General features: G+C 34.4%; 1 protein-coding gene across 12 annotated transcripts in view; it reads left to right on the forward strand.

The window, feature by feature from the left end:
* Positions 1 to 26,060, forward strand: part of LRCH3 (leucine rich repeats and calponin homology domain containing 3) — a 160,681-nt gene that overhangs the window by 93,508 nt on the left and 41,113 nt on the right. For 9 of the 12 annotated variants that reach the window (XM_072613709.1, XM_072613704.1, XM_072613712.1 and 6 more), the window contains exons 7-14: positions 5,863 to 5,956; positions 8,939 to 9,059; positions 11,312 to 11,460; positions 17,439 to 17,515; positions 20,927 to 20,978; positions 21,322 to 21,471; positions 21,826 to 21,873; positions 23,375 to 23,428. In XM_072613709.1, coding sequence (XP_072469810.1) covers positions 5,863 to 5,956; positions 8,939 to 9,059; positions 11,312 to 11,460; positions 17,439 to 17,515; positions 20,927 to 20,978; positions 21,322 to 21,471; positions 21,826 to 21,873; positions 23,375 to 23,428 — 745 coding nt within the window. The remainder of the gene's footprint in view (positions 1 to 5,862; positions 5,957 to 8,938; positions 9,060 to 11,311; positions 11,461 to 17,438; positions 17,516 to 20,926; positions 20,979 to 21,321; positions 21,472 to 21,825; positions 21,874 to 23,374; positions 23,429 to 26,060) is intronic. The other 3 variants (XM_072613713.1, XM_072613702.1, XM_072613706.1) reach the window with 1 other exon arrangement.

The raw sequence follows: 26,060 nt of genomic DNA on the forward strand, positions 1-26,060 counted from the left end.
TATTCTTTTTCTGTTTGTACTGGCATCTTTTATTCTTCCCATCCTCTTAGTTTAGGCATTCTCTGTCTTCCCCTGTCTTTTTTCTCTATATAATCTCTCCCATAATTATCTCATTTTCACCCTTAGCCCCAGTTATGATCTCCATACAGTTACCAGGTCTTTTCTCCAACCTGACCTGTCTTCCAAGTTTCAGATTAGAATCTGCAGTTTTCAGCTAGACACCTCCACTATCGTATTAAGTACCTACTATGTGTCAGGAACTGTGCTAAATACTGAAGATACAAAAAGAAGTGTAAGACAGACCATGCCAACAAGTATGGATACAAACAAGCTATATACAGGATGAGTAAGAAATAATTAACAGAGGGAAGACGCTAAAATTAAGAGAAGTTAGGAGACTTCCTGTAGAAGGTGGAATTTTATTTAGGTTTAGAAAGCCAGGTGGAGTTGAGGAGAGGGGGCATTCCAGGCATAGAGGACAGCCAGATAAAATTCCCAGAGCTAAGAGTTGAAGTGTCTTGTTTTTGGAAGAGTCATAAGGCCAGGGTCATTGTAACAAAGAGTACATGTGAGGGAATAAGGAATAATACTAGAAAGGTAGGAGGGCATAGGTTATGAAAGTCTTTGAATACCAAACAGAGCATTTGTATTTGATTCTAGAGAAAGAAGATGGCATGGATTGTTTTTGAGAAATGATAAAACTCTTTAAACAATTGGGGTATTTTCCCTGTATTTCTAAATCACCATTAAGCAAATTCTGAAACTCCACAATCTCAAAATAATTAAATTTGAAAATCACCCAAAGATGACTTCTTGAACAAATTATTAAAAACGGTAGAGCATAAGTAAAACAATCCACATTTATCCCTTTGGGTTATATACCTATTTGACTAAATTTTCATGCTATTTTTATGTAGTCTTGTCATGTAGTTTCACTTTCATATGAAAACATGAAGACATTTTCCATTTAAACTTATAAGTTATTTGTTTATCCAACTTGTAATTATTATGAAATTGCATTTGATTTGCTTTATTTTTAAACAAGTATAAAGTTGCTTCTTTTTCAGAAATATCAAGCATCTCATTTTTGTTCCTCCTACTCCTCATCCCCTCCCCATTCATTTTTAACATTCAGTGATAACGGCCTATCATGTGTGTTCCCTGGGGGAGAGGGGGGGTCATCAAATGCCAGCTTCACAACTGTGTTACTATCTCTAGCCATCTTTAGAGTGTCAGATAATTGTCATTGTTGATACAATTGCCTTACCAGCTGACAGGACAGCTATTAGTCATTATTGATTTGTGAAGTCACAGTCTCAGCTTAGAGGAACATGAGTTTTTTAAAATGTAAAGTTTTAGAGTAAAACACACTTTTTCCTCTTTTCATACATATGACAATTTTAAGCTTTGTGGGCTTGTGTTCAAAGAACCTAGTAAGTAGGTTCTTGGTCATTTTTTTAAAAAAATTATACACTTAAAGTAATACAACTAATTAAATATTTTATGGTATTTACATTTAAATAATTAATTTCAACACATACACTGCCATCACTTTCAGCACTTGCCTCTAAGTCTCCATCAGGATTGTTTGTCCCTTTACTCACCTTCATTTTTCACACATAAATAAATGTCTGGTTAATGTGTACTGTTTTTCTGTTTTGTTCTTTTCCCCCTGCTTCACAGTATTTCAGAATGGTCTTTCCAGATTACTTTATATTTCTCATTCTTGTCAATCTTAATTGCATATACTACAATATTTTAAATATTTCCCTATTGCTGGATATTTAGGTTGCTTCTAGTTTGTTGGGGTTGTATTTTTACAGATATGGTGGTATGAAAATTTTGAAAAAGTAGCTATTTTTAAACCTTTGCTAACTATCAGGGCTTTTTCTTAGTGATGTTTTTATCAGCATTTAGCACCAACATTATCTTGATTGCACATACAGAATACAAAAAGTCTTGCTTTCAAAATTACTTTTTAGAAAACTTATTTTAGAAATTGATGCATTAATAAAGAAATGAAGGAAGGAGATTTTTATTACTTCTTTTTATAATGGAAAAGCAGTAAGAGGAATTTTTAAATCACTATTTTAAAATCTCAGAATCACAAATAACATTGATCACATGTTGCTGATCTTTTTATTGCACCAGCAAAATTTAAGAAGTAATTTTAATTTTTCTATATTATTCATGAATATTACTATGTCCTCATGAAAATGACACAGTTGTCTTAAGTCCAAATTGCTTGCTACACATTACCAAAAGAGAGTTAACGTAAAATTCATTCTTCTGTCTCTAGTCCGCTTCCACCCAAAGAAAATATTGTTTATTACAAAAGCCGCACCGCTTAGTGGCCAGAAGACTGGTCTCAAAGCCAGTAAGTAAGAACTAGGTTCAAATCCCACCTCTGACACATATTGGCTTTGTGACAATGCTCATGTCACTTAACCAGTTTGTTCTTAGAGCAGCTCTCTAAAGACTAGAGATTATAGTGAAGGTGCTAATCTTCTTTAGTAGAGGGAGTTTCCTTACCTGGAAGTTGCCTAACCCAGTGAAATTCCATATCTTATTCCTGTTGAGTGATTTTAGTGTTCAGCTCAAACAGATTTACTAAATAATTAGATCAGCTTGTGAAGAAATAAATCTTATATTGTAAATATGTATTTGAGTCTCTGCTGTAGATGAGAAAGTACATGTTTATAATTTGAAAATATGTGATAATATTAGTATAAACATTTTACTAATTCCAGTTACATAATGAAGTATTCAGTAAGCATTTAAGTGTTCACTATGAACCAAGAACTGTCAGGCACTGCTGATGAGATTAAGTGACTTGCACAGGGTCATACAGCTAAGTGTCTGAGGGCAGATTTGAACTAAGGTCTTCCTGATTCCAGGCTTGGCAGTCTATTCACTGTGCCACCTAGCTTTCTAATATAAATATATAAGTATAAAAATAAAAAATAGATATAAGTACTTCTTGCCAAGATAGCTACCTCACTGGAGGAAGACAGACCAGCCTTTCATATACCTGCAACAAAAATCTAAAAATAGTACTAGAGTAAATATTAAGTAATCTTGTGAGAAACTATATTGTGACATCTCCTACCCCAGAATTTAAAAAAAATTTTAAAAAGCTGGCCAGAAGTCCATAAGCAGTAGCAAAGGGCGCACATTAGAAAAGGCAATGCCAGTGTAGGCAAACAAGACAGAAATTTCCTGATATAACCTGAGACTTAGCTGTTACATAGGAATAGGGAGCTCCCACAAAAAAAAAGCCCCAAAGATGGTTGCAAAAGTGGTATACTGGAGCTGATTCATACCAAGAGCTCATTGTTAAATTTTCAGAAAGGATTCAAATACTACATTCAAAATCATATAAGACCTGACCATTTCTACTATAAATGACAGGAGATCTTGAAATATAATATTTCAGAAGGCAAAAGATAAAGGCTTACAATCAAGAAAAATTTATCCTGCAAACCTGAGTGTAATCCTAGAGTGAAAAAAGTTCATCTTTAATGGAATAGAGAATCTTCAAAAATTCCTTGTGAAAAGACCAGATTTGAATAGGAACTCTGAAATGAAAACATAAGAGTCAAGCAAAACCTAGAAAGGTAAATTTATTCAGGCAATTGTATAGGGTTGGATAATAATAAAGTGCTGACATTCTAATGTGCAAGAAGAAACAAGTGTCCCCTTCAGAGCCTTAGGAACTTAAATAAGACGAATGGATTCTGGAAATGCATTAAATCTGTTCAGAGGGTTTTAAGAGGAGAAAGAGAAAGTAGGATGAAAGAAAAAACACTGATATTGAAAAAAGGGCAGTTTATGGTTAAAAGTGAGATTAATAACAGAGAGGAAATAGTTTCAAGCTAAACAAACTTACTGATCCCAAAGAAGGAATTAAAAGGAAAAGAAGTAGAAACTGAATGCCCATCACTTGGTAAATGGCTTAAGACAGATCGTGGTATGTGAATGTAATGAAGTATTATTGTACCATAAGTGTAGAAAGGGACAATTTTGGAGAATCTTGGGAAGAAGACTTTTTATGAATTGATGTGAAGAGTGCAGAGTGAAGTTGAACTAGGTGTTATATAATAACAACACTGTAAAAAAAAAAAAACAATTTGGAAAGAGTTAAGTAGAATTTAGTGACCAATCATACGGAGATTTCCGTAATACTTCCATGATGAAGCATATTACTCACTTTGTTAAAGGCAGGTCATAGAGTCATGGCGCAGAAAGAAAAATACATTTTTGCATGTTGACACTGTGTGGATTTATTTTATTCTCAATGCTATGAGGATTCCTCTCCCCATTCCCATTTTTGATTGGGGTGGCACAGTATTTGTTGGTGAATGAGGCTAAAAAGAAAGAAAAAAAGCCATCAGAGTATGTTTTTTTACTCACAGAAGAGAACAGAAGGAAGCAGAGAGAAGCAGAATAGTTTTGAACAAAGGATGTTGCAGCAAAAAAAATCAAAGCTACCAATAGTCAAATGAAGAAAATGCTCTAAATCACTGACTAGAGAAATGCAAATTAAAACAACTCTCAGGTAACACCTCACACCTATTAGGTTGGCTAAGATGACTGAAAAGGAAAATGACAAATGTTGGAGAGAATGTGGGAAAATTAGGACATTAGTGCACAGTTGGTAGAATTGTGAACTGAGCCAACCATTCTGGAGAACAGTTTGGAACTATGCCCAAAGGACTATAAATCTGTGTATACCCTTCAACCCAGCAATACTACTACTAGATCTATATCCCAAAGAGATTTAAGAAAAAAAAAGGAAAAGAACCTATTTGTACAAAAGTTCTTTTGACAGCTCTTTTTGTGACAGCAAAGAACTAGAAATTGAGGGATATCCATCAATTAGGGGAAGGCTAATAAACAAGTTGTGGAATATGAATGCAACATGATACTATTGTGCTATCAGAAATGATGGACAGAATGCTTTCAGAAAAACCTGGAAAGACTTACATGAACTGATCCAGGAGAACATTGTACACTTTAACAGTAATATTTTAACAGTTATCAACCATTGAATGATATAGCTATTCTCAGTAATACAGTGATCCAAGATAATTCTGAAGGACTTATGATGGAAAATGCTATCCACCTTCAGGGCAAAACTGACAGAGTCAATGCCAATCAAAGCATACCAGTTTTCATTTCATTTTTTTTATAGGCTTTTTTTTTGGAGGGCAGGTTCTGTGTTTTCTTTCACAACATGACTAATATGGAAATATTTTGCATGATTGCATATGTATAACTTATATCAGATTGCTTTTTTTGTCTCAGGGATGGTGGGGGGAAGAAAAAGGGAAAGAACGTGGAACCCAGTTTTCGAAAAACAAATGTTTAAAATTGTTTTTACATGTAATTAGAAAAAATAATGAAAATTAATTAAATGAAACATGTTGTATTTATTATATATTTCTAAAAAAGCCAATGGCACGGAATGAATATTTGTATTTTTATTTGCAGTCTTCTTTTTAGATTCCACTTTCTACATGGAAATGATAATTTTTTGTTACTATAGGAATTAATTTTTTTAAATAAAAGAAATACAAAGTAAATTTGTCAGAAGGCACATATATAGCTGGAGGCATCAGAAAAAGTCTCATTTAGAAAATAATGAGGAAAGTTTTGAAGAAAAATTGGAACTCTAAGAATCAAAAAGGGAAGTCAAAGTGAATGCTTATTCAGTTATGCATTTATTCTGTACAAGCCACTGTGAATACACTGAATAGTGAATGCTGTGTTTGTTAATGCTATCAATTCATTTTGAAAAGAAGTGCCACTTTTGACTGTGCTTTAGCAATGTAATATTAATTGAAATTTATTTCTTCTCAGCCCTGAAGAATTGTACTCAAGTCGTCCATATGGAGCCCTTGATTCTGGTTTTAATAGTGTGGACAGTGGCGATAAGAGGTGGTCAGGGAATGAAGTAAGTAATTTTTTAATATTCAGAGATAGAAGAATAAAGAATAAAAATGGAATGTTTTCTAATTAATAGAACTAAAAATTTTTTTCACCATGCAACATAAAGTACTTACATATGGCTATTACAAGCACACACATACAGAGACAAATGAACAAAATACATAATGTTCTGAATATAGACCACACTTCCCCAAACCTTCATCCATGCTTACATAAAACAAAAGAATGTTCTATAATTGAATTATAAAAGAATGACAGTTAAAGTGATAAAAAAAAAAGTCATAATAAAAATAAATTAAGCATCAAATTCTTTATAATATGAGAAGACTTAAATGAACTGATATCAGATAAAGAAAGCAGAACTAGAACATTATACACAATAATTAGAATTGGTTGGTTGTTGTCCTTTCTTCTCAAAGAGGACCAAAATGACATCACTATGCTAGAGTGAAGTTTCTTATGTCTAACTGTGGTTGATCAGACCAGTATGAGCTCAGAGTGCTCTACCACAGGTCAGGCACAAATACTCCATGTGAACATTTGGGGTGGATACTCCAAATATGCACTTCCTACATTTATTTTGAGCTGTCTCAATTTTACTTTGCTCATAGAGCATAGCACTTTCTCTAAGGTGGGCACACCATGCTGAGTGTCTCCCATGTCGCATAATCAATTCCAAAGTTCTTAAGCGAGACCTTCAGAGGGTCCCTGTATGAGAAGGGACCATGTGAATGCTTGCCCTTTGTGAGTTCTCCATAAAATAATCTTTTTGGCAAGTGTAATTTTTGCATTCAAACAATCATTATTCAAACAATCATTAGAATAAGGTGCGTGAAAATACTAAAAGGCATCACCTCATTAAAAGTGATGAAATATGTTTAGCTACTTTTTGTATAGTGGTAAGTATATATTGGTGCAGAATATTACATTACAAAGGCAAGGTTGCTCTTTTGGTGGGTTTTGCTTAACTTTATTTTTGTTGCAAAGGAGAGGTCAATGGAAAGCATATTGGGAAGTGACCACAGTGTTAAAAAAAGAAATCAATAAAACTTTTATAGCTTACCTATATGTCTCTTTTTATGTTGAAAGACATTAAAAAAAAAAACCCACTGTATTTTTGCATGGTAATTTTATGACTTTTCTCAGCATATAGTTATGTTTTTTTCTTTAATTTTAGCATGGTAGGCCAGTTAATATTCAGGAGTATTTGTATGGATAACCTAATTTTAATTGATTTAGTATGTGTGGCAATCCTCAAAATAATCAGAACCCAATTAAAACTCAATTTAAATGTATGGCTGAAAAAAACTCCATAAAATACAGATAAAAGGCCCCTTTCCCTTTTCACTGTATCATTAGTTCTAATGATTTTATTGTACAAATGACAGTGGTCATTGGGTAGCTATAGCAGAATTCACTGGTCAGTGAGTTAAGGCAGGAAGGAAACCTGCATTCATTGTCTACCATATTCCAGGCACTGTGCTAAGTACTTTGCAAACATTGCCTCCTTTGATCCTCAGAACAATCCTGGAAGGTAGGTGGTATTGTATGCCCCACTTTACAGCTGGGTAAATTTACAGACAGAGGGTAGTGACTTGCCACAGCTAGTTAAGTATATGAAGCCAAATTTGAATTCCCATATTCCTTGTTCCAGGCCCTCTGTATTCTATCCACTAAGCCCTGTACCTGCGGATTAGCTGATAGTGTGGTTTACTTCCCTTAACAGCTGATATGGGCCAGAGTCATTGAGGTTTGTGTTATTCTTTGGGTTCTTGGTACCAAAACACTGAAGGTTTCTGGGGATAAGGATCCTTTCAGGGAGAAACTTTATTGCTGCCTTTCAAATCAGTTCAACAATTTAGTAATTATTTGTTTTATTTATTTAGCAAGTACTGTGTGCAAAGCATTAAAATTTGAGGGAGGTACAAATATAGCGTACAGTGCCTTATATGTAGAAGACAATTAATTTGATCCCTCTATTTTCCTTCCGTTTCTGTTTTTCTTTGCTGCTACAGTCATACTCCTTTCTTGAGTCTCCCTTCTCCTTTTCATTACTGTTTACTTTTGTGTACTTCTGGCATAGCAAATCAGCAACCTCCCTACCTTCCCAGCAAAACTCTTTATTCTAGACCACCTACTAATTCACGTTTCATCTGTTCTCATTTGTGGTTCCTCAGAACAAAAAGGAAAGAGTTGAGTAAGACAGAACCCAGAAACTATTGAAGAAAAGGTGTTCTTAACTCTTTTCTGAGATAATCAAAGGGAAAATATTGTAGATGGTATAGGACAGGGGTGTCATACCTGGTCCATATGTGGCATACCCTGAACTAGATTAAAATGTAATTGGGAAATGTTTAAGAAAATAAAATACAGTACAACTTAGATAATTTATGGTTATCTACAGTTAATACATTTCTAGTTGAATTTTACTCCACTAGTATAGGGGACTGATTAGAGCACAACTATTTTCTGAAATTAGGAGGGTGAGGTGTTTTTAGAGAAGTTTTTAGATAATAGTTAACTATTTAAGAAGAGGAAAGAAAAGTAAAACCGAATGAGTTTTTGTTTCCAACTAATGAGAATGAAAAAGGAATCAACCTTATAAAAACTTCTCTTCAAGAACAACATTCTAGATAAATTTTTGTAAATTTTTTTCAACTTGGTTTTGTTTTGTTTAATGACTATATTGTAATAGTATTGATTTCTATTTTTCAAGTAAGTCTGTTGGGTTTCAGCTTTTTTTATTCATCCACCATTTATTATATTCTTTCTATAAAAAAATGTTTCTGAACTGCTAATAAGTGACTTAAAAATGAACTTTTACACAGCACATACCTGAGTTGGACATTGGCTCTGTTTGTTCATATATTTGACTTTTATGGACAAAATTTTCAGTTCACATTTAGATATTAATTCATGCTTCATATGGTTATGTTGACTAAAGTTAGAAACAATATTTCTTTATTGCCTTTAATACTTTGTAAAGCCTACAGATGAATTTTCAGATTTACCTTTGCGAGTAGCAGAGATTACTAAAGAACAGAGGCTGCGAAGAGAAAGCCAGTACCAAGAAAACCGAGGCAGCGCAGTGGTAACAAATGGTGGAGGTAAATATACGTTGATGACATCTAATTGTTCAATTTTATTTCTCCACAAACAGCTTCTTACATCTCCTTCCCTTTATTCTCTTTCTTTTTGTAGTTTCTTCCCTGTCCCTGCAGCCTTTTTCTTTTCATTTTTGATTTCAGAAGCTTATTTTGCATGTAGACTAGATTCCATATATATCAGCCCCATGATACAGTTTTAATTATTGTTTCTTTCTATCTTAAAATACTTTTTTCCTTCTTTTAATATTTCTCATATCCTTTAACATTTGGAGGAAAATTTTAATGAAAATAAAACAGACACTTGTATGTTGTTGCTATAAACATTTTAATCTCTTTTGAGCTTAATCGTTGTCTTTTCCCCAAAATTATGCCCTTTCATAGTACTTGGATATTAATCTTATTTGTTTTAGTAGTTAAAAAGTGACCATTGCTCTGGGTCAAAGATTAGTAAAAAGAGAGTTCTTGACTCCTATCTCCCAAATAATCCTCATAGTAGCCTTCTTGTTTAACCATTCTGCTCAGGTATCATTTATCCAGAAGTTTGTTGTATCATTAAGTCCTGTGACTTAAAGATGAGAGGGACTTAGAAATCTTGCTCAATCCTCTAGTTTTACAAATGAGGAAACTAGGGCCCACTGAGATGACATCAGGTACACTTGTTTATATTTTCAGTCCTAAAGGTGATCAAGGAGCAGCAAGATGGCATAGTAGATAGAGTGCTAGGCCTGGAATCATAAAGACTTGAGTTCAAATGTGGTCTCAGACACTTCCTAGCAGTGTGATCCTGAGCATGTCACTTAACCCTGTTTGCCTCAGTTTCCTCATCCGTACAATGAGCTGGAGAAGGAAATGGCCAACCACACTCCAGTGTCTTTGCCAAGAAAACCCCAAATGTGTTCACACAGAGAGAGCCAGACAAGACTGAAGCAACTGAATAACAAACAGCAAAGATGATCAAAAATGACATCAAATAATGATTTTCAGAAAATTGATAAAACAGACTTTTCTGTGTACCAGAGTTCTTGACCTGTGAGAAACTTGTAGTGTAGAAACCATCTCCAGCACTTGAAGTCAGCAACTGCCCTTAGTTGTCTGGGGCTCACTGAGGAATTAAATGACTTGGTGTGGTCATACAGCAAGTATTTTTCAGAGGCAGGACTAATACCCAGGTCTTTGTGATTTCAATGCCAACTCTCTATGCATTTTGCCATACTACCTGTAAATTGAAATGTGGAATTATTTTAGAAACAAATCAGAAAAGTAGTTCTTAAATAAAAGAACAATTTATTTCCTTTCCATTCTATTGTTTAACTGTTCAGTTAAAATGTACTACCAAATTTGACTTACAACAGTAGACAAACTGGTTACTACTTAGGATAATCAACATTCTTATACCTTAACTAACATTTTTTTCTCCTGCTATACATTTTGAGAAGAAAAAAAAGTTTCAGTTCCCCTCATGTCTCTGTAAAACATCCAACACCAAACCCCCCTGCTCCATGATTGTACAAGTAATAATCTTCCATCATTAAAGTTAGGTCTAAGCAGAATATTATTTGGCCCTATCAAGGTGAAAAAAAGACTGAATTAGAGCTATATCAGAATATTTGCTACTGTTCATATATAGGCCTGAAAGAATGAAAACTCATTCTTTGAAACACTGATTCTTCTACCCCATCCAGTTTCTTCTCACTCTTCTCTCCTTTTCACAATTTACTAGCTCAAGGGAAATAGGAAGAAATATGTGGTTGTCAGTGATCTAGTATCCCTTTAATTCTATGAGGAGACACAAGCTCTGAGCTGAACCTGAGGTGCTAACTCCTCAAACCAGCACTTGAAAACAAATCCTAAATGTAAACAACGTCTTTCAGCCACTTAGAAGTAAGCTGGCTCTCTTGCGTATGAATAGCCTTATCCAAAACTGTGAGGAATTGTGGAGAGAATGAAACAGGAATGAAAGGATGAAAAAACTCATGACAGTAACTTTGCTGCTGGTTGTTATATTCTTTCATAAAAGGGAAGGTAACTAAAATTAATTTTTTTGATAGTGTCTTTAGACCAGGTCACCGACACATATATAACTTGATATCCTTTTAAAATGGATAGTTATCAGTGAAAGAGCATGGTGGGTCAAGAGTAGTCTGGAGGAGTGATTCAAGCAAACATGACACTTAATAGCTTCTATTTCTTTCCCCACTGTTATTTGCTCTGAATGCTTTTTCTGGTGTGCATATGTGTTTCTCTATGTCAAGTGGAACATGAACTGGATCAGATTGACTATATTGACAGCTGTGCTACAGAAGAAGAGGAGGAAGAGGTGAGGCCCCCCAAGTGCCTGGACTCAGACAGCCTCAGCTCCCAGTTTACATCATACATCGAACAGCGGCGAATTTCTCATGAGGTGGTACAAATATTTAAACTCAAGTATGTTCCTATTCCTTAGTAAAAGTCTTCATTATAGTGTGAAATTCCGTACTCTCAGGGTGACTATTGACAATATGACTTGATTCTTCCAGTATTAATATTGCTTTTTTTTGTGAAGAATTAATTTTCAAATTTAATTCTCTAGTTCTGCAGGTGTATTTTAAAAGCAGTTGTTGAATCCAGCTAGGTTTTGAGTCCAGCTATAAATCAAGGAAAATTATTTCATAGTTAAGAAGGGGAATAAATGAGATTCCCAAAGTAAGCTATGCCTGTTTTTTTTTTCTTTTTTAATAATGAAGTAACCAAAAAAACCCAATGCTTTCCTGCTTACTAAATCTGGCTTATATATTGACATGATCAGTAATTACAAATAAAACTAAAAAGTTGTCCTTTGGCAGCAGTCATTCAGTCAATAAACATTTATTAAGTGCCAATCGTATGCTAGGCACTGTGCTAAAGTAAGCACTGAGGATACAAAAAGAAACAAAGACAGTCCCTACCATGAAGGAGCTTACAGCCTAAAGTAAACACTAAAGATAAAATAGGATTAAATTGTTAAGATTAATTATATGATATTTAATCACATAGAATATAAATTAATTGCTGGTAAAATTAACTATTTGGATATTCTTCAGAGTTGCACAAAATGGCCTTCGTGAACAAATAGAGCATTCAGCCCACTGCCATTTGCAAAATGTCTTTTTCAAATTCCAGTGGTGCAGAGTGGAAGCAAGACACATAAGTATTTCTATTCAAAAATAACAAAGAAGTTGGGTCTACTTGTGAGTAGGATGTTGATGTCTAGAATTACTCAAAGACTCAAAACAGGGTTTATTTGAAACACACTTCAAACCAGTTTGGAAAGTTACATACTTAGCTCCTTTGAAGCAGAGTGTGATCACTTCAAGACGATGAGTGTATTCGTTGGGATTATTTTTATTCTTATAAATAAGAAAGAAGGCCTTTGACTTTTCTATTTGAATGCTTCTATACATAATACTTTTTTTGTTGAAACTATAAAACATCTTACATGTAAAGCAGGATTGTGTTGTATTAACCAAAAGTGGTACAACTCGGAGATAACACTGGATCAGCTGAGTGAAGGATTCTGATTTGAGTTACAAAGGCAAAAGGCAGCTAATTTGCTGCATGATTTACAATGACATGTTATGATCTTGACAACGAATTCTTTTTTTGGTCTCTTCAATTATTTTGTGGCTATGTTAAGGGTTCATTGTCAAATTTAATGTCATTTTTGAAAATGAAAAGGCCTATTAGTGCCTTATTTAAACTCTAATACAATAGCCTCCATTATCATGCTTTAAAAATAATTTGTATCTTTTTAATCCAGATCAATTTATCACATACAGTTATTGTTTATTCTGCACCTTTTAAAATCTTTCTACTTGTTTGAAATCTTGATCCCTTTAAAAATACAATGAAGTACTTTTACCATACATGACTTAAAGTTCAATGAGAAAACATTCTTTGACAGCTTCTCTAATGTTGGCAGAGTATTTGCATAACAAGTTTATCATTTGCTCAGAAACTAGTTGGTGTTTGAATAAGGCCTGCACTGACATTTAAACAGTATAAGCACTATGAGAGCATCCTTTGCTCTGATGTCTAAATCAGTGGAGGTGGCAGTAACCTATCTTCCCTTTTTCCCCAACTTTGTGCTGCTGTGTTGTCTCTGTTTTACATACTTCAGAATAGAAAATAGGGACTCCTTCCACCAAAATGTGTGACAACTTATTCCATCTTAACTATAGATTTAGTCTTGCCAAATTAGCCAAAAACTTTACCACCAGTAGCGATTCTCTTGGTGCTGAACTAAGGTAGGCTATGTCAGTGTCAACTTGCATTTATTATGCCTCTGCACTATGATTACAGAGAAACACAGAAAAAATCCCTGTTCTCAAGTCTTCTGCTCACAATATAATAGAGGAAAGAACATGCAAACAACTATGTGCAAACAAGATATATATGGAATAAATTGGCAGGGGAATGAGGGTGGTTATTCTCCAGCAGAGTGCACTAAGATTAAGAAGGACAAGAAAGGTTTCTTAGAGAAAGTAAGAAAGTAAGTAAGTTGAAGCTTGAAGGAAGCCAGGGAAACTAAAAGCTAGAAGACATAGATGAAAGGAGAGAGCATTCCCTGGGGGACAGTCAGAGAACATGCTCAGAGTTAAAACATGGAGTGTCCTATGCAAAGAATAGCAAAGGGGATAGGGTTACTTGATCATAGAATATATGGGAATTGTAAGCAGTAAGAAGACTGGAAAGGAAGAAAGGGAGCAGGTTATGTGAAAGGCTTTGAAGAGGATTTTATATTTGATCCTGGAAATAATAGGGAGCCACTGGAATTTATTGAATAGAGGGATGGCAAAGTCTAGCCTGCACTTTAGTAAGATGAGTTGGACAGCTGAGTTGGAGGGAGTTCTGTGGCAGGGAAACCAGCCATCATGCTATGTTATTAGTCTAGACATGAGATGATGGCCTTCATCAGGATGGTAGGAGTGTCAGACAAGAGAAGAGAACACATTCAAGAGATGTTACCAAGATAAATTCAACAGGCTTTGACAACAGATTGGCTATAAAGGAGGATGAGAGAGAATGAGGAGTTAAGGATGACAACTTAGCTTGTAAGCCTGGGTCACTGGGAAGATGGTAGTTCCTTCTACAGTAATAGAGAAATTAGGAAGGTGGGGTGTTTGGGGGGAAAGATAATGAGTTCAGTTTGGGATATATTGAGTTTGATGCTTTAAGTCAGAAGAGAAATTAGGGCAGGATTGTTAGATTTGAGAATCATCAGACACAGAGATGGTAATTGAATCCATGGGAGCTAATGAGGATACTACATGAAGAAGTATAGAGGGAAAAGAGAAGAAGGATCAGGACAGAGTCCTCTGGGACACTGCTAGCAAGTGTAACCTGGATGAAGAGTCAACAAAGAAGACTGAGGAGAAGTTAGGTAAGTGGAGAACGATGAGAGAGTAGTGTCTTAAAAACCTAGAGAGAAGAGAATATCAAGGAGAACAGGGTTATCAGCAGTGGCAGTGGCTGCAGAGAATTTCAGAATGAGGATTGAGAAAAGCCCATTTGATTTGGCAATTGAGCATTCATTAGTAACTCTGCAGAGAGTAGTTTGGGTTTAATTTATGAGGTCAAAAGCCAGACTGCAAAGAATTAAGAAGAGAATGACAGACAAGGAAAAGAAAGTACCTATTGTGAATAACCTTCTTGAGGAGATTAGCTGCAGAAGGGAGGAGAAAGAGAGTAGTAGTCAGAATGAACAGATCAAATGAGATAAAAGACATACAGTCTGCCAGTGACTGGTATTCAGAGCCTTTCTAACTTTATAGAACTCATTCTACTGGTATGACCTTTGAGAAGCCAGAGTCATCTGTCTCTACACTGCAGTAAGGTTATCAGAACAGAATTTTGTAGAGGATACAACTATTTTAATCCTGTAAAAAGTAACCTTTTTTTTTTGAGGCAAAACACCTTCCACATCCAGAGAAAGAACTATGGAATTGGATTGCAGAATGAAGCAGACCATTTACTTTTTTATTATGTTTTGTTTTGTTTTATAGTTTCTCCCATTCATTTTAATTCTTCTATTCAACATGACTGAGGTGAAAATGTATTTAATGGGAACGTATGTGTAGAACCTATAATAGATGGCATGCCATCTCAGGGATGGAGCAGGGAGGGAGGTAAGGAAGGAGGGGGAAGGAGAGGAAAAAAATCTAAGATATATGAAAGTGATTGTAGAACACTGAAAACAAATAAAATAATTTTTTTAAAAAAAGAGAAAAAAGTTATCTTTTTCTCACCTATATGTGTGAACTTGCCAATGATAGTTCTATTTTGCTAGGTAAATTATGGTATAGTACTATGGAAACATAGTAATGATCCATTTTCCTTTTTTAGGCTACACATTACAAATTAATATTAGGAAGTTAATGTTCTGGGATAAGACCGATGATAAGAATGATGATAAGATTTCAGTGCAGGACATGTAAGGCGAGAGATAACTTCTTCTTTTGGAAATCTCTTGTTTAAGCTGAATTATCTAAATTCTAATGAACAAATTTGTCTCTGACAAGCACTTTGGCCAAAATGCAGAGTTCTTGGTTTTTCTTCCATAACATTATACAAAAAATCAGAATTATATTTTATAGCATCTTGATATTTATCAGGCAGCCCAGGTACTACACATATACCTATCAACAGCAACAATTTATGATAGGGAGATAATAAAGAAAATTAATTTACCTAATGAGCTTTCCATTGCTAGACATAATCATATTATTTGATTATCAAATATGGTGTAAAAGAGCCTCTACTGTGTAAAAGATTGAACTACATCCCTCTAACATCCCTTTTGACTGTTAAGATTCTGTGTTACTACGTGTTTATGTAATCTATTCAGAGTAAGATATGATTTTATGAAGTACTAGAACTATGCTGGGTAGGCAAATATGTTTGTGCTTATATATAACTGCTTGCACTAAATTCCTACTCATGGTCTCCACTGTGGTGTGAAGGCAACTCTAGTTCTCTTGTAATAGGGCACTCACAGGTTCAGCCAAGCTGGCATGCTTTGAATATTGGTTTATTGACAAATGTTACATCTTTGTCCAGGGATTAGTCTAGCTAAATGAGAGGCTTACTACCAGTTTGGCCATAGGGGAATAAACTTCTGGGTCGTAGTACTTGTCAAAGATTATCTCTATCTACTAAACTGTAGAAGGAAAACCACAGGTCCTTGAAATATTGAAGTGTATATTCCTGACCTTCCACTAATGTCCTACTGTGCTGGCTCATCAAAGCATGGAGAATATACAGAGTTTTTGAAGGTTATCATCATCATCAATTATCATCAACTACATTTCTGTGCTGCTTTAAGATTTAGAGTGCTTTATGCACTTTATCTCATTTCATCCTAACAGTAAACTTTTGAAGTAGATGCCTAGTGTTATCCCCATTTCACAGATGAGGAAACGGAGATGTGGAGAGGTTAAATGACTTAACTATGGTCATACAACTAGTATCTGAGGCCTGTTTCTAACCAAGGTCTTTCTGATTCCAAATCTATCACTATTCACCAATCCAAACTGATTTCCCAGGAAAGTATGTCCTCTGCAATGTCCTACCAAGTAAAAAGGGATTCACACAGCTAATGTGACCTACTTTGTCAGTTGTCCAAGGATCCACCTAAGTCTGGAAAGTTCCATCTACTAAGTTCTCCACCAGGTGGTAAATTTTTTATCCCCAGCAACTCAGGAAAAAAGTCTACTAAGGTAAAATCAGTGACATAGTAGAGAGAACACTGGACCTAGAGTCAAAAAGACCTGAGTTCAAATCTAGCCTCAGATGTTTACTACCTCTGTGACCCAGGATGCATCACTTAACCTCTGTCCACCTTAATTTACTCAGCAGTAAAATTAGGATAGTAATAGCATTTATCTCCCTGAGTGGTTCTGAGGATCAAATGAGATATTTGGTAAAGCACCTCTCATCGCATTTGGCACAGAATAGTTGCTTGTTTCCTTCTTCCTGCCCTCCCTCTGAGGTATGAAGGAGTTGCAGTCTGAACTGATAGAAGGAACACATGAACCAATAAAATCTTTGGTTCTTGAATTATTAAAATAGGTATTAAGGCTTACCAGTAGCTTTATATAGTGGACAGAGCACTGACATCTGACACAAGGAGATGCCAATAAAATCACAAGTCCAGTCCAAAGAAAAAAGATCATAAATTAGAATGATGCTAACAGTCCAGTATGATAAATTATAATGTATAGATTCTGCTAAGCTCTCTGCAATCTAAGAGACAAAATCCCTGATTATATAGTTCAGTAAATAATTGAACTACATAATTAACAGTTCAGAACTCAGGCTACATTACATTTGTTAAATTTCGTACTTCATCTTTATTTGGTTTAGAACTCACCAGTAAAGCCAGTACCCATAAGAGATTTTCAAAGAACAGAAGACCTGAGAAGATACTCTCATCAAAACAGGTATGAGAAATCAGTTCATGTTATTCATAATCATTTGCTTCAGAATTAAAATTCAGTGAGAAGAGTTTCAAGGATATTGAATTAGAAAAGACTTTACTAAGGTTCTAGATTTTTAGAGAACTCTTCAACAAAGGAAAATACGTCTCTCCTGACTGAAAAGTTTTGAATGTGACTCATTTGCATAATATAATATAATATAATAAAATATGTAGTGCAATTTACCCAGTAATTTTTGAGGCCTGATATATTTTTCTTAAATTAAAATTATGTATGTAAAATTCTAGTCAAACCTAAAATCTTTCAGCAAACGATGACCTATAACACTTATTTGAGATATATTAAAATAAGCTTCTTAAATCCCAAGTTAAGATTCATATTCACCTTTTTATTGCATAATTAATTTGAAAACTATTATAGATTAGCTCTGTGTAGTGTTTTAAATGAAATGTGGCTGTCTTATAAAATTTTACCGAACACTTAAAAGTGTAGTTATGAAAGGATCTGGCTTAAAAATAGGAGGAAGCACTTGTTCATTTGTAAGCTAAGGTTATAAGGAAAAGCAAAAACAAGATATTGCTCTCATTTTACAATCAGAGAAATTGAGACACGAAACATTAATCATGTATACATCATAGTACTTTCCATTAATGACCTTTTTCTTCAAGGTGCTTCCAAAAATTGTTCCTTAGGGCTTAGAAAGATACCTCTCATCTCAGAATTCCAAAAATTCATTGTTTATAAGCTGAATAGAGGAAGAAAGCTCTATGGTCTTTAGTTTTATACTTCCTTAATGTTTAGGATAAGAATAAGAACAAAACCAATCATTTCATTGGAATAAGAAAATCTTGGATGAGTAAACTCACACTACCTATACAAGTTGGCACCTTTTCTGTAACTTGTAGTGTTAGAGTTGCCTGGAGCCCTGAGAACTTAAGTACTGGCCTAGGGTCACACAGCCAAACGAAAATTAATATAATAGCATCACTGCCTTAAAATTAAAAGAAACAATTCCTTAAAAGTTCAGGGTCTCATTTCTAAGACATATGAGGAATTTATTCAAATGTGTAAGAATTAAGTCAATACCAGTTGACAAATGGCCAAAGGATATGAATTAGTAGTTCTCAAAGGAAGAACTCAAAATTATCAAGAGCTAGAGGAACAAAAATGCTCTTAAATCTCACATGATTAGAGAAATACAAATAAAACAATTCTGAGGTTCTTCCTCAATGACAGTTGTTTGAGAGAAGAGGCCTGGGGTAAGATAAGTATATTAATGTACTGTTGGTAGAGTTTTGAATTGTCCCAGCCATTCTGGAAAGCATTAGAAGTATTTAATTAGCACTTTTTGCTCTATCAAAGAATTAGAAACTAAGGGTTGCCCGTCAATTGGGGAAAGCCTGAACGAATTATGGCATGTGAGTGTGATGGAATATTGCTGCACTATAAGAACTAACCAGCTGAACTAGTAATAGGAATGTCCGTACCCTCAAATAGAAGAGAAGGTCACTGTAGCATTTAAATGTGTGTATACATATATGCATATACATGTATACTTACATATAGAACAGGAGTTTCAGAAGGGGATAAAGACAAACAGCTTTAAAACATTTTTAATTGATTATAGTCTTTTTCAGAAAAATAATTGAGTTGATTTTGAGAAAGGATAATTTTTTTCAACAAAATTATGTGATAGCAAATTAAGACATCTTTCACATTTGACCTTCCCAGCAAAATCACTTTCTGTAGCTTCTTCTTGGATTTCTTAATCATTAATCAATCTGGTATAAATTTCAGGTTTTAGCTGGAATAGGTATGTGGAAACTAGATGGTCTTTCCCTGCTCAGGCAGCCATCTTGACTAGAAAAGAAAATTCCACTCTCCATGGTACATAAGTATTTGTTTTATGAGAAATCCAGTCGTATTTGTTAAGGCGAATGCTTCTGACAGGTAGTCATACAGAGTATTTAAAGTTTCAAACTTTGCTAGAGCATACAATTCCTTATCCTCCCTCTGAGACGTGGCTCTTACCCTAATAGAATTTACAGTCTAGGTGGAGATATTATAAATACTACAAAAAGCAGTTTTTTAAAATGTCATTTTTGATTTATTGTCAAATCAGTGACATAGATGTGATGAATTTCATAGAAGAGCTAGATCACTTTATAGTGAATTGTCTTTGAAGGTTTCATGGAACAGAGGAGGTTGAGACTAAAACATATTTCTTTATATTGCTACTTTATATTGTCTATAAACAGTATAGGGAAATAAACCTTACTGGAGTTCAGAGAAACTGAAATTAGGATATCCTTGGAGCCTTCATAGAAAGGATGGAATTTGAGGCTGGAACTTTGGAATATGGAGAGAAGGGTACAGACATTTTACACGAGTGATATTATGTTTAATTTGAAGTCAGCAGTTGTATGTTAAAGAGACACGCTGAGCATACTGGACCAGGAGGTTCACCAAAAGGTTTTTGAGTAAGTGATAATATTACACTGTATGGGGCTCGCTCAGGAGAGCCTTTAAACCAGGCTAAGATATTAGAATCCTATCATGTAGGCATTGAGAGATCCTTTGGAGCCTTTGAGCAAGGGAGTGACAGTGACTTGATAAACGTAAAGTAACCCTGATTTCCAATGATTTAGGATGATTTAGGTATAGTTTTGACAGGTCCTAAATAGCATGATAAAAACTAGAAAAATTTATATTCTGAAATTTTTTGTTTTCAGAAAAATTAAGGAATTATAGGCTTACAGGAAAGAGCCAAGTACTAAAGAACAAGAAAAGAAATAACTTACATTAGACTGCGGTGCAAAAATAAGAATTTTTAAGTAACAAATTGCTTCTCTTTGTTAAAAAATCAAAATCAGCTGAATTTTCATCATTCTACTGTTAAATAGTATTCTTATTTGTGACAGAGTTTTTCTGTTAGTTAACAAGAGTCATTACCAAGGTAACTTGTGGGCTAGATTTACATCTGCAAAATGGCCTTGTGTATAAAAAAAGATCTTGATTTACTTGTATGTCTGTGGTTCATTCTGGTAAAGAAAATAGTAGCTATTTGTAACATAATAAATGTGATTAAGTTTAGGAAAAGTTACCTTAGATAACTGTAGTTATCTTTAGTTAGCTATATTTGGCGCAGTGATATAAACATTGGTTAGCAGACAGCACATTAATCAGTGATATCAAATAACATGAAACATGAGTTAGTAGCGTCAATTACTGCTTTAGCCTGATTTAATGATGAGCTCAGGTTTATAAAATGTAGTTACTCTTACAGTACTGACCACACTGTCGTAGTTTACTGATAACAGTCCACTGGAAGGCAGTCTTTGCAATACATTAAAATTATACATGTCATTTGAATCTGTATTTATCTAGTTACCAAAAAGTGTTTCTTTTGATCAGGATTCCAGTTGAAGCATCTTATCTTCTGTCGCTGTCACAGAGTCACAGTCAGGTAATTTGCTGAGTGGTACAGCTTTATTTTCAGGGGAAAAAACTACTTTCTTTTGTATTATTAAACCAATTGCTGTTGGTTTCCAGATGTGTCACCTTGTTATCTGTTTGTGGGCTCACACAAGTTATGTGATATGATTCTATGATTTTACATGCAAAAGCTAAAATTAATTAGGCATCTCCCACTTTCTAACCCATTTCAAAACTAAAGATTGGAAATACACCTATTTTACGGAATAGTGGATAATAGAGGAAAGCCCTTTGAGCTGTTCCTTATCTCCTGTTGTGAATTTAGCCTTAAAACTATACCCATTGGCTCATAAAGAATAACACTATTTTTATAGCTTTCTCAGACAGATACAGAATTCCACCGGAGACGAGAGCAATTAGTGGAGCGTACACGGAAAGAAGCACAACTTGCTGCTCTACAGTATGAGGAGGAGAAAATAAGGACCAAACAAATACAAAGAGATGCTGTTTTGGACTTTGTCAAGGTGAGATCTTTCAACAGTGTTCAGAATTTTATCTAGTTGTGTGTTTCTGATACTATCGGTGTGGATTGTCCTGCATTGGTATTCCACTGAGTAAATTTATTTTATTTTGATTTTTTTCCCCCAGTTAGTTACATTGTAATCCTTGAACTCTACTGACATAGAGCCCTGTACATAGTAGTTGCTTAATAATTGATTTTTTAAAAATAAACGTGTGGTTTCATTGATATAGGAAAATCCCCATCAGAAAGCTCCCCCTACCAATACGTATACACCATGATAAGTGCTTTGTGATGAAGATCAAAATTTCTCTTTTGTAATTTATTTAGTCCTAACAAGTTGTGTCTTTATTTATAGCAAAAAGCATCACAAAGTCCTCAGAAACAAAACCTTCCTGATAGTGAGGTAAGAGAGTAAGATTGTATCATGACATTATCTTTGAAATTTAATATTATCTCTCAGATGATAGAGTCTAGTGTTAACAGTTTTTTCCTCAAAATACTGTCATTTTTCCTTTATCTCAAAATTTCACATGTTCTGTACATCTACTTCAGCATGATTTTTTTTATCACAAACCATCTTTCTGTCACTGATCATTCCTTGTTTGTAAGTTAGATTCAGTATTGAATAGACTGCTTACTTTATATGTTCATGTGTACAATTTCCTGACCTTATTAAGAAGTCACTCAGTTATTTTGAGCTGACTTTAGTTTTGAACTAATTTTCTTTCTGATAAGATTGTTAAAACTTGCATTTGTTTTACAAGTAGCATATTCCTTCTACAGTGCCATCTTATCATTCCCACTATATAATCCTCACCGTCTAGAAAATTTATGTGAAAATGTGTCAAGCAACAAAAACAATTTTACTTTTGTAAAGTAACTTATTTATGTGACAAATGTGTTACATGGTTAAATGCTTGTTGAATATTGGTAATTAGGTAAGTTTAAATACATAATACTTTTAAAAGTTATACTTGATAGCGAATTTGTTTCTAGTCAAATAATTACCCACTAGGCATAATGTTGTGTGTAAAGGACCATCCTTGGAATCTGCAAGACTTGAATTCAAGTCTTGCTTTTGACACATCTCTCTAAACTAATAATGAATTGGTGGTCCAGACCAAAAAACAAGTTGTTGCTGTTGTTTTAATTTTAACTGGGTACCTAAACATCATTTCATTTGATTTTTTTATATTCAGGCCTTTGAGTTGGCAGAGTATCTGAAATATAACAGAGTTATAACTCCAACCGAACTTTTGAAGTCCTTATAATCCATATTCTTTCTTACCTCCTTTCTCCTAAATATTTTCTTCTTTCTTGGTGACATATTCATAGGTTATTTGAATTTTCCAAAAAGTTAAATTGCTTCTAGACAGAATTAAAAGAGGAAAATACCTAGAATTTTAATTTTTAAATATCCTAAATGTTTGAGTACTTGACTCCTGTAATCTTGGGTTTTCTTTGAGAAACCTAATTGACAGGTAGCTGAACTCACCATAAGCGGGCCTAGATTTCTTCCTGGTTTTGCCTCTTTCTCACTGAATGAGCATGAAAATGTCACTGTAGTGCTCTGTGCTTCTGCTTCCTCTTTTGCACTGTGTGAACTGCATTATTTCCTTCTTGCTCACAAGGGATTTGGATGGCATATAAGTTGTTTTCATATAGTAACATTTCACCCAGTGAAGTCCAAGTATTCATAACACAGAGTATAAGCATTTAATAAAGGTCTCTTGATTAATAGATATGAATGGAACTCCAAGGCAGTGTGAATGTGGTACTTCGCTAGCAATCTTCTTATTATACCTTATTAATATCTTCTTCCAAAGTATGTATACTTGTTTATATTATCTTCTGTCCTTGCTGTATATCGTTGACATTACTTCATTTTTCTCCCACCTCCCTAGTGTCCCTTTCCATCCAGAAGGTCTCAGCACACTGATGATAGTGCCTTGTTAGTGGTAAGAACCCTGCACGAAATACAGTTTTTACACTGCTGAGTCTAGAGGGCATAGATTGTTATGAATATACACTTCCCTTGGGAATATTCCAAATAACATAAAACATGATGGCCTTTGAGGTTTTTTTTTCCCCAAAGAGCTATACCTCTTCATTTATATCATATCAGTTTAGTTTACTCTCCCATGTACTACAGCTAGGGTAAAAAATAATCTTTTCCCTTTCTCTAAAAGTTAATGATTTATATTGGGAACTGAATAATTTCATTCTTGAATATTGTTGGGAAATAGCTTTGGTTTCTAAGTATCTATATTCTCACCTCATTAATTGTTTCATCATTAATTTTTGGTCCATAAACTACCTGTTTTGACTAAATTATCTTTCTGACATACAGTTAATCATAAAATTAGATCTCTGCCAACCTGTTCTTAAAAACCTAAGCTATGCTGATAATTCTCCTATTTAATAACTCTTTAATATGTGGATTAGAAATCCAGCTTACCTCTTAAATCTTTTTGAAGATTAATATTTCCTTCTGCTGCCTGTTTTGTCATCAGGAAATTAGTTCAATCTTCATTAAAGTCATGAAATCATCACTTTTCTGCACCCTGTGAGGAGGAACCTATTATGAAATAACTGTCATGTTTTATGTTATCTTATTTGCTGCTTTTAAATTTAGCACTTTAGAAATCTGTTGACTGTATCCTCTTTTACTTTTCCAAGTAATGCTTGATTCAACTTCCTGGCCCTGCATGGAATGACTGCATGCTTAAGTTTGAAATTCTTATTACATTTCTCTACCATTGTCAAAATTTCTGTGTGTTCTGCAACCATCGTCCATCTCAGTTTGAGAAAGACAAAGTACTTTTTAACTGGAAAATCTTCTTATAGATCTCCCTGAAATTTTGCTAAATTTTCCATGGTATTAAAGTTTTCATTTGGTATTAGTGACACAAGAATAAATTACTTTCTCATTGAAATGATAGCAAATATAATAGAGGACTAATAAATTACCAAAATTTGACTTTCACGTTCATTGTACCCCAAACCAATCATGTTTAATCTAAAATAGTGAAACTAGAAAAGCTTTCCTTAATACGAGGTACTTTTTAAGTTAATAGTTAATAAGGTATTTTTAAGTTAAGAATTTAGTTGTTGATTAAAATGAGTAACTTGTTTAATTGAGTATCTTTGAAAGGAAAATCTCAGGATAATGACTGATCAGAGTTCTAGTTTAACCCAATTTCAGTAATAATAGTAATAACAGCTAATATTCATGTAGCTTTTGCTCTAAGATTTGCAAAGCTCTTAGCTTGTGTTATCTCTTTAGAGCCACACAATAACTCTACGAAGTAGGTACTGCTGTAATCCCCTGTTGACAGATGAAGGAAGTGAAGCTAACAGTTTTGCTTAAGCTTGAGATTAAGTGACACACTGCTAGTAAGAAATAGGACTTGAAGTAGGACTTGAACTCAGGTCTTCCTTGGCTCTGTCTACATTGCCATGCTCTATCCATCATGCCATGTAGCTGCTACCTCAGTATTATGTAGTTTAAACCATATGACAATATATTTCTATTCCTAAGAATGTATTTTTCTTGTCTGTTCAGATTTTTCTGGAGTGTCTTAACTGTCTGCTTACTAAATCTAAACAGAAATCTCTTAATCTCAGAATTAGAGTGACCTCTAATAAAGATATGTACTTTTCCTGCTCCACCCTTTACTTTTATTCTGCTGATTGTAGCCAAGACTTCATAAAGTATACAAAGGGTGACTTCAGTCCCCTTTTTCTTCTCTTCCCTCTCCCCACTCCACCCAGTGACCTCTTGATGGCCTAATATCCTATTCTGTGAAGAAGTGATCTGATAAAACTATTTCCCACTAACAGTCACTGTGACCATCTTATTGCCTGTGAGAAAGGGAAAGTGATAAATGCTGGAGAAAGTGTGGGAAAATTGGAACACTAATGCATTGTTGGTGGAGCTGTGAACTGATCCAATCCTTCTGGAGAGCAATTTGGAACTATGTCCAAAGGGCTATAAAACTGCATACCCTTTGATCTAGCAATACCACCACTAGGTCTGTATCCCAAAGAGATCATAAAAAAGGGGAAGGGACCCACATGTACAAAAATATTTATGACAGCTCTCTTTGTGGTGGCAAAGAGGATGTCTATCAGTTGGTGAATGGCTGAACAAGTTGTCATATATGAATGTAATAGAATACTATAGCACCATAAGAAATGATGAACAGGAGGACTTCAGAGAGGCCTGGAAAGACTTACATGAACTGATGCTGAGTGAAGTGAGGAAAACCAGAGAAGATTGTAGCCAGCAACAGAAATAGTGACCGACTTTGTTAGACTTAGCTCTTCTCAGCAATACAGTGATCCAAGACAATCTGACGGACTTGTGATTGGAAAATGCTATCCACATCCAGAGAAAGAACTATGGGGTCTGAATGTAGATCAAAGCATACTGTTCTCACTTTTTTTGTTTATTCTCTCATCATTTTTCCATCTTGTTCTGATTTCTTCTTTCACAATATAACTAATCTGAAAATATGTTTAACATGATTGTGCATGTATAACCTAAAAAAGAAAAGAATATCTCTGTGACTAAAAAGAATGACACAG

Source organism: Notamacropus eugenii, chromosome 5 (assembly GCF_028372415.1).
Source record: "Notamacropus eugenii isolate mMacEug1 chromosome 5, mMacEug1.pri_v2, whole genome shotgun sequence".
Classification (NCBI taxonomy): Eukaryota; Metazoa; Chordata; class Mammalia; order Diprotodontia; family Macropodidae; genus Notamacropus; species Notamacropus eugenii.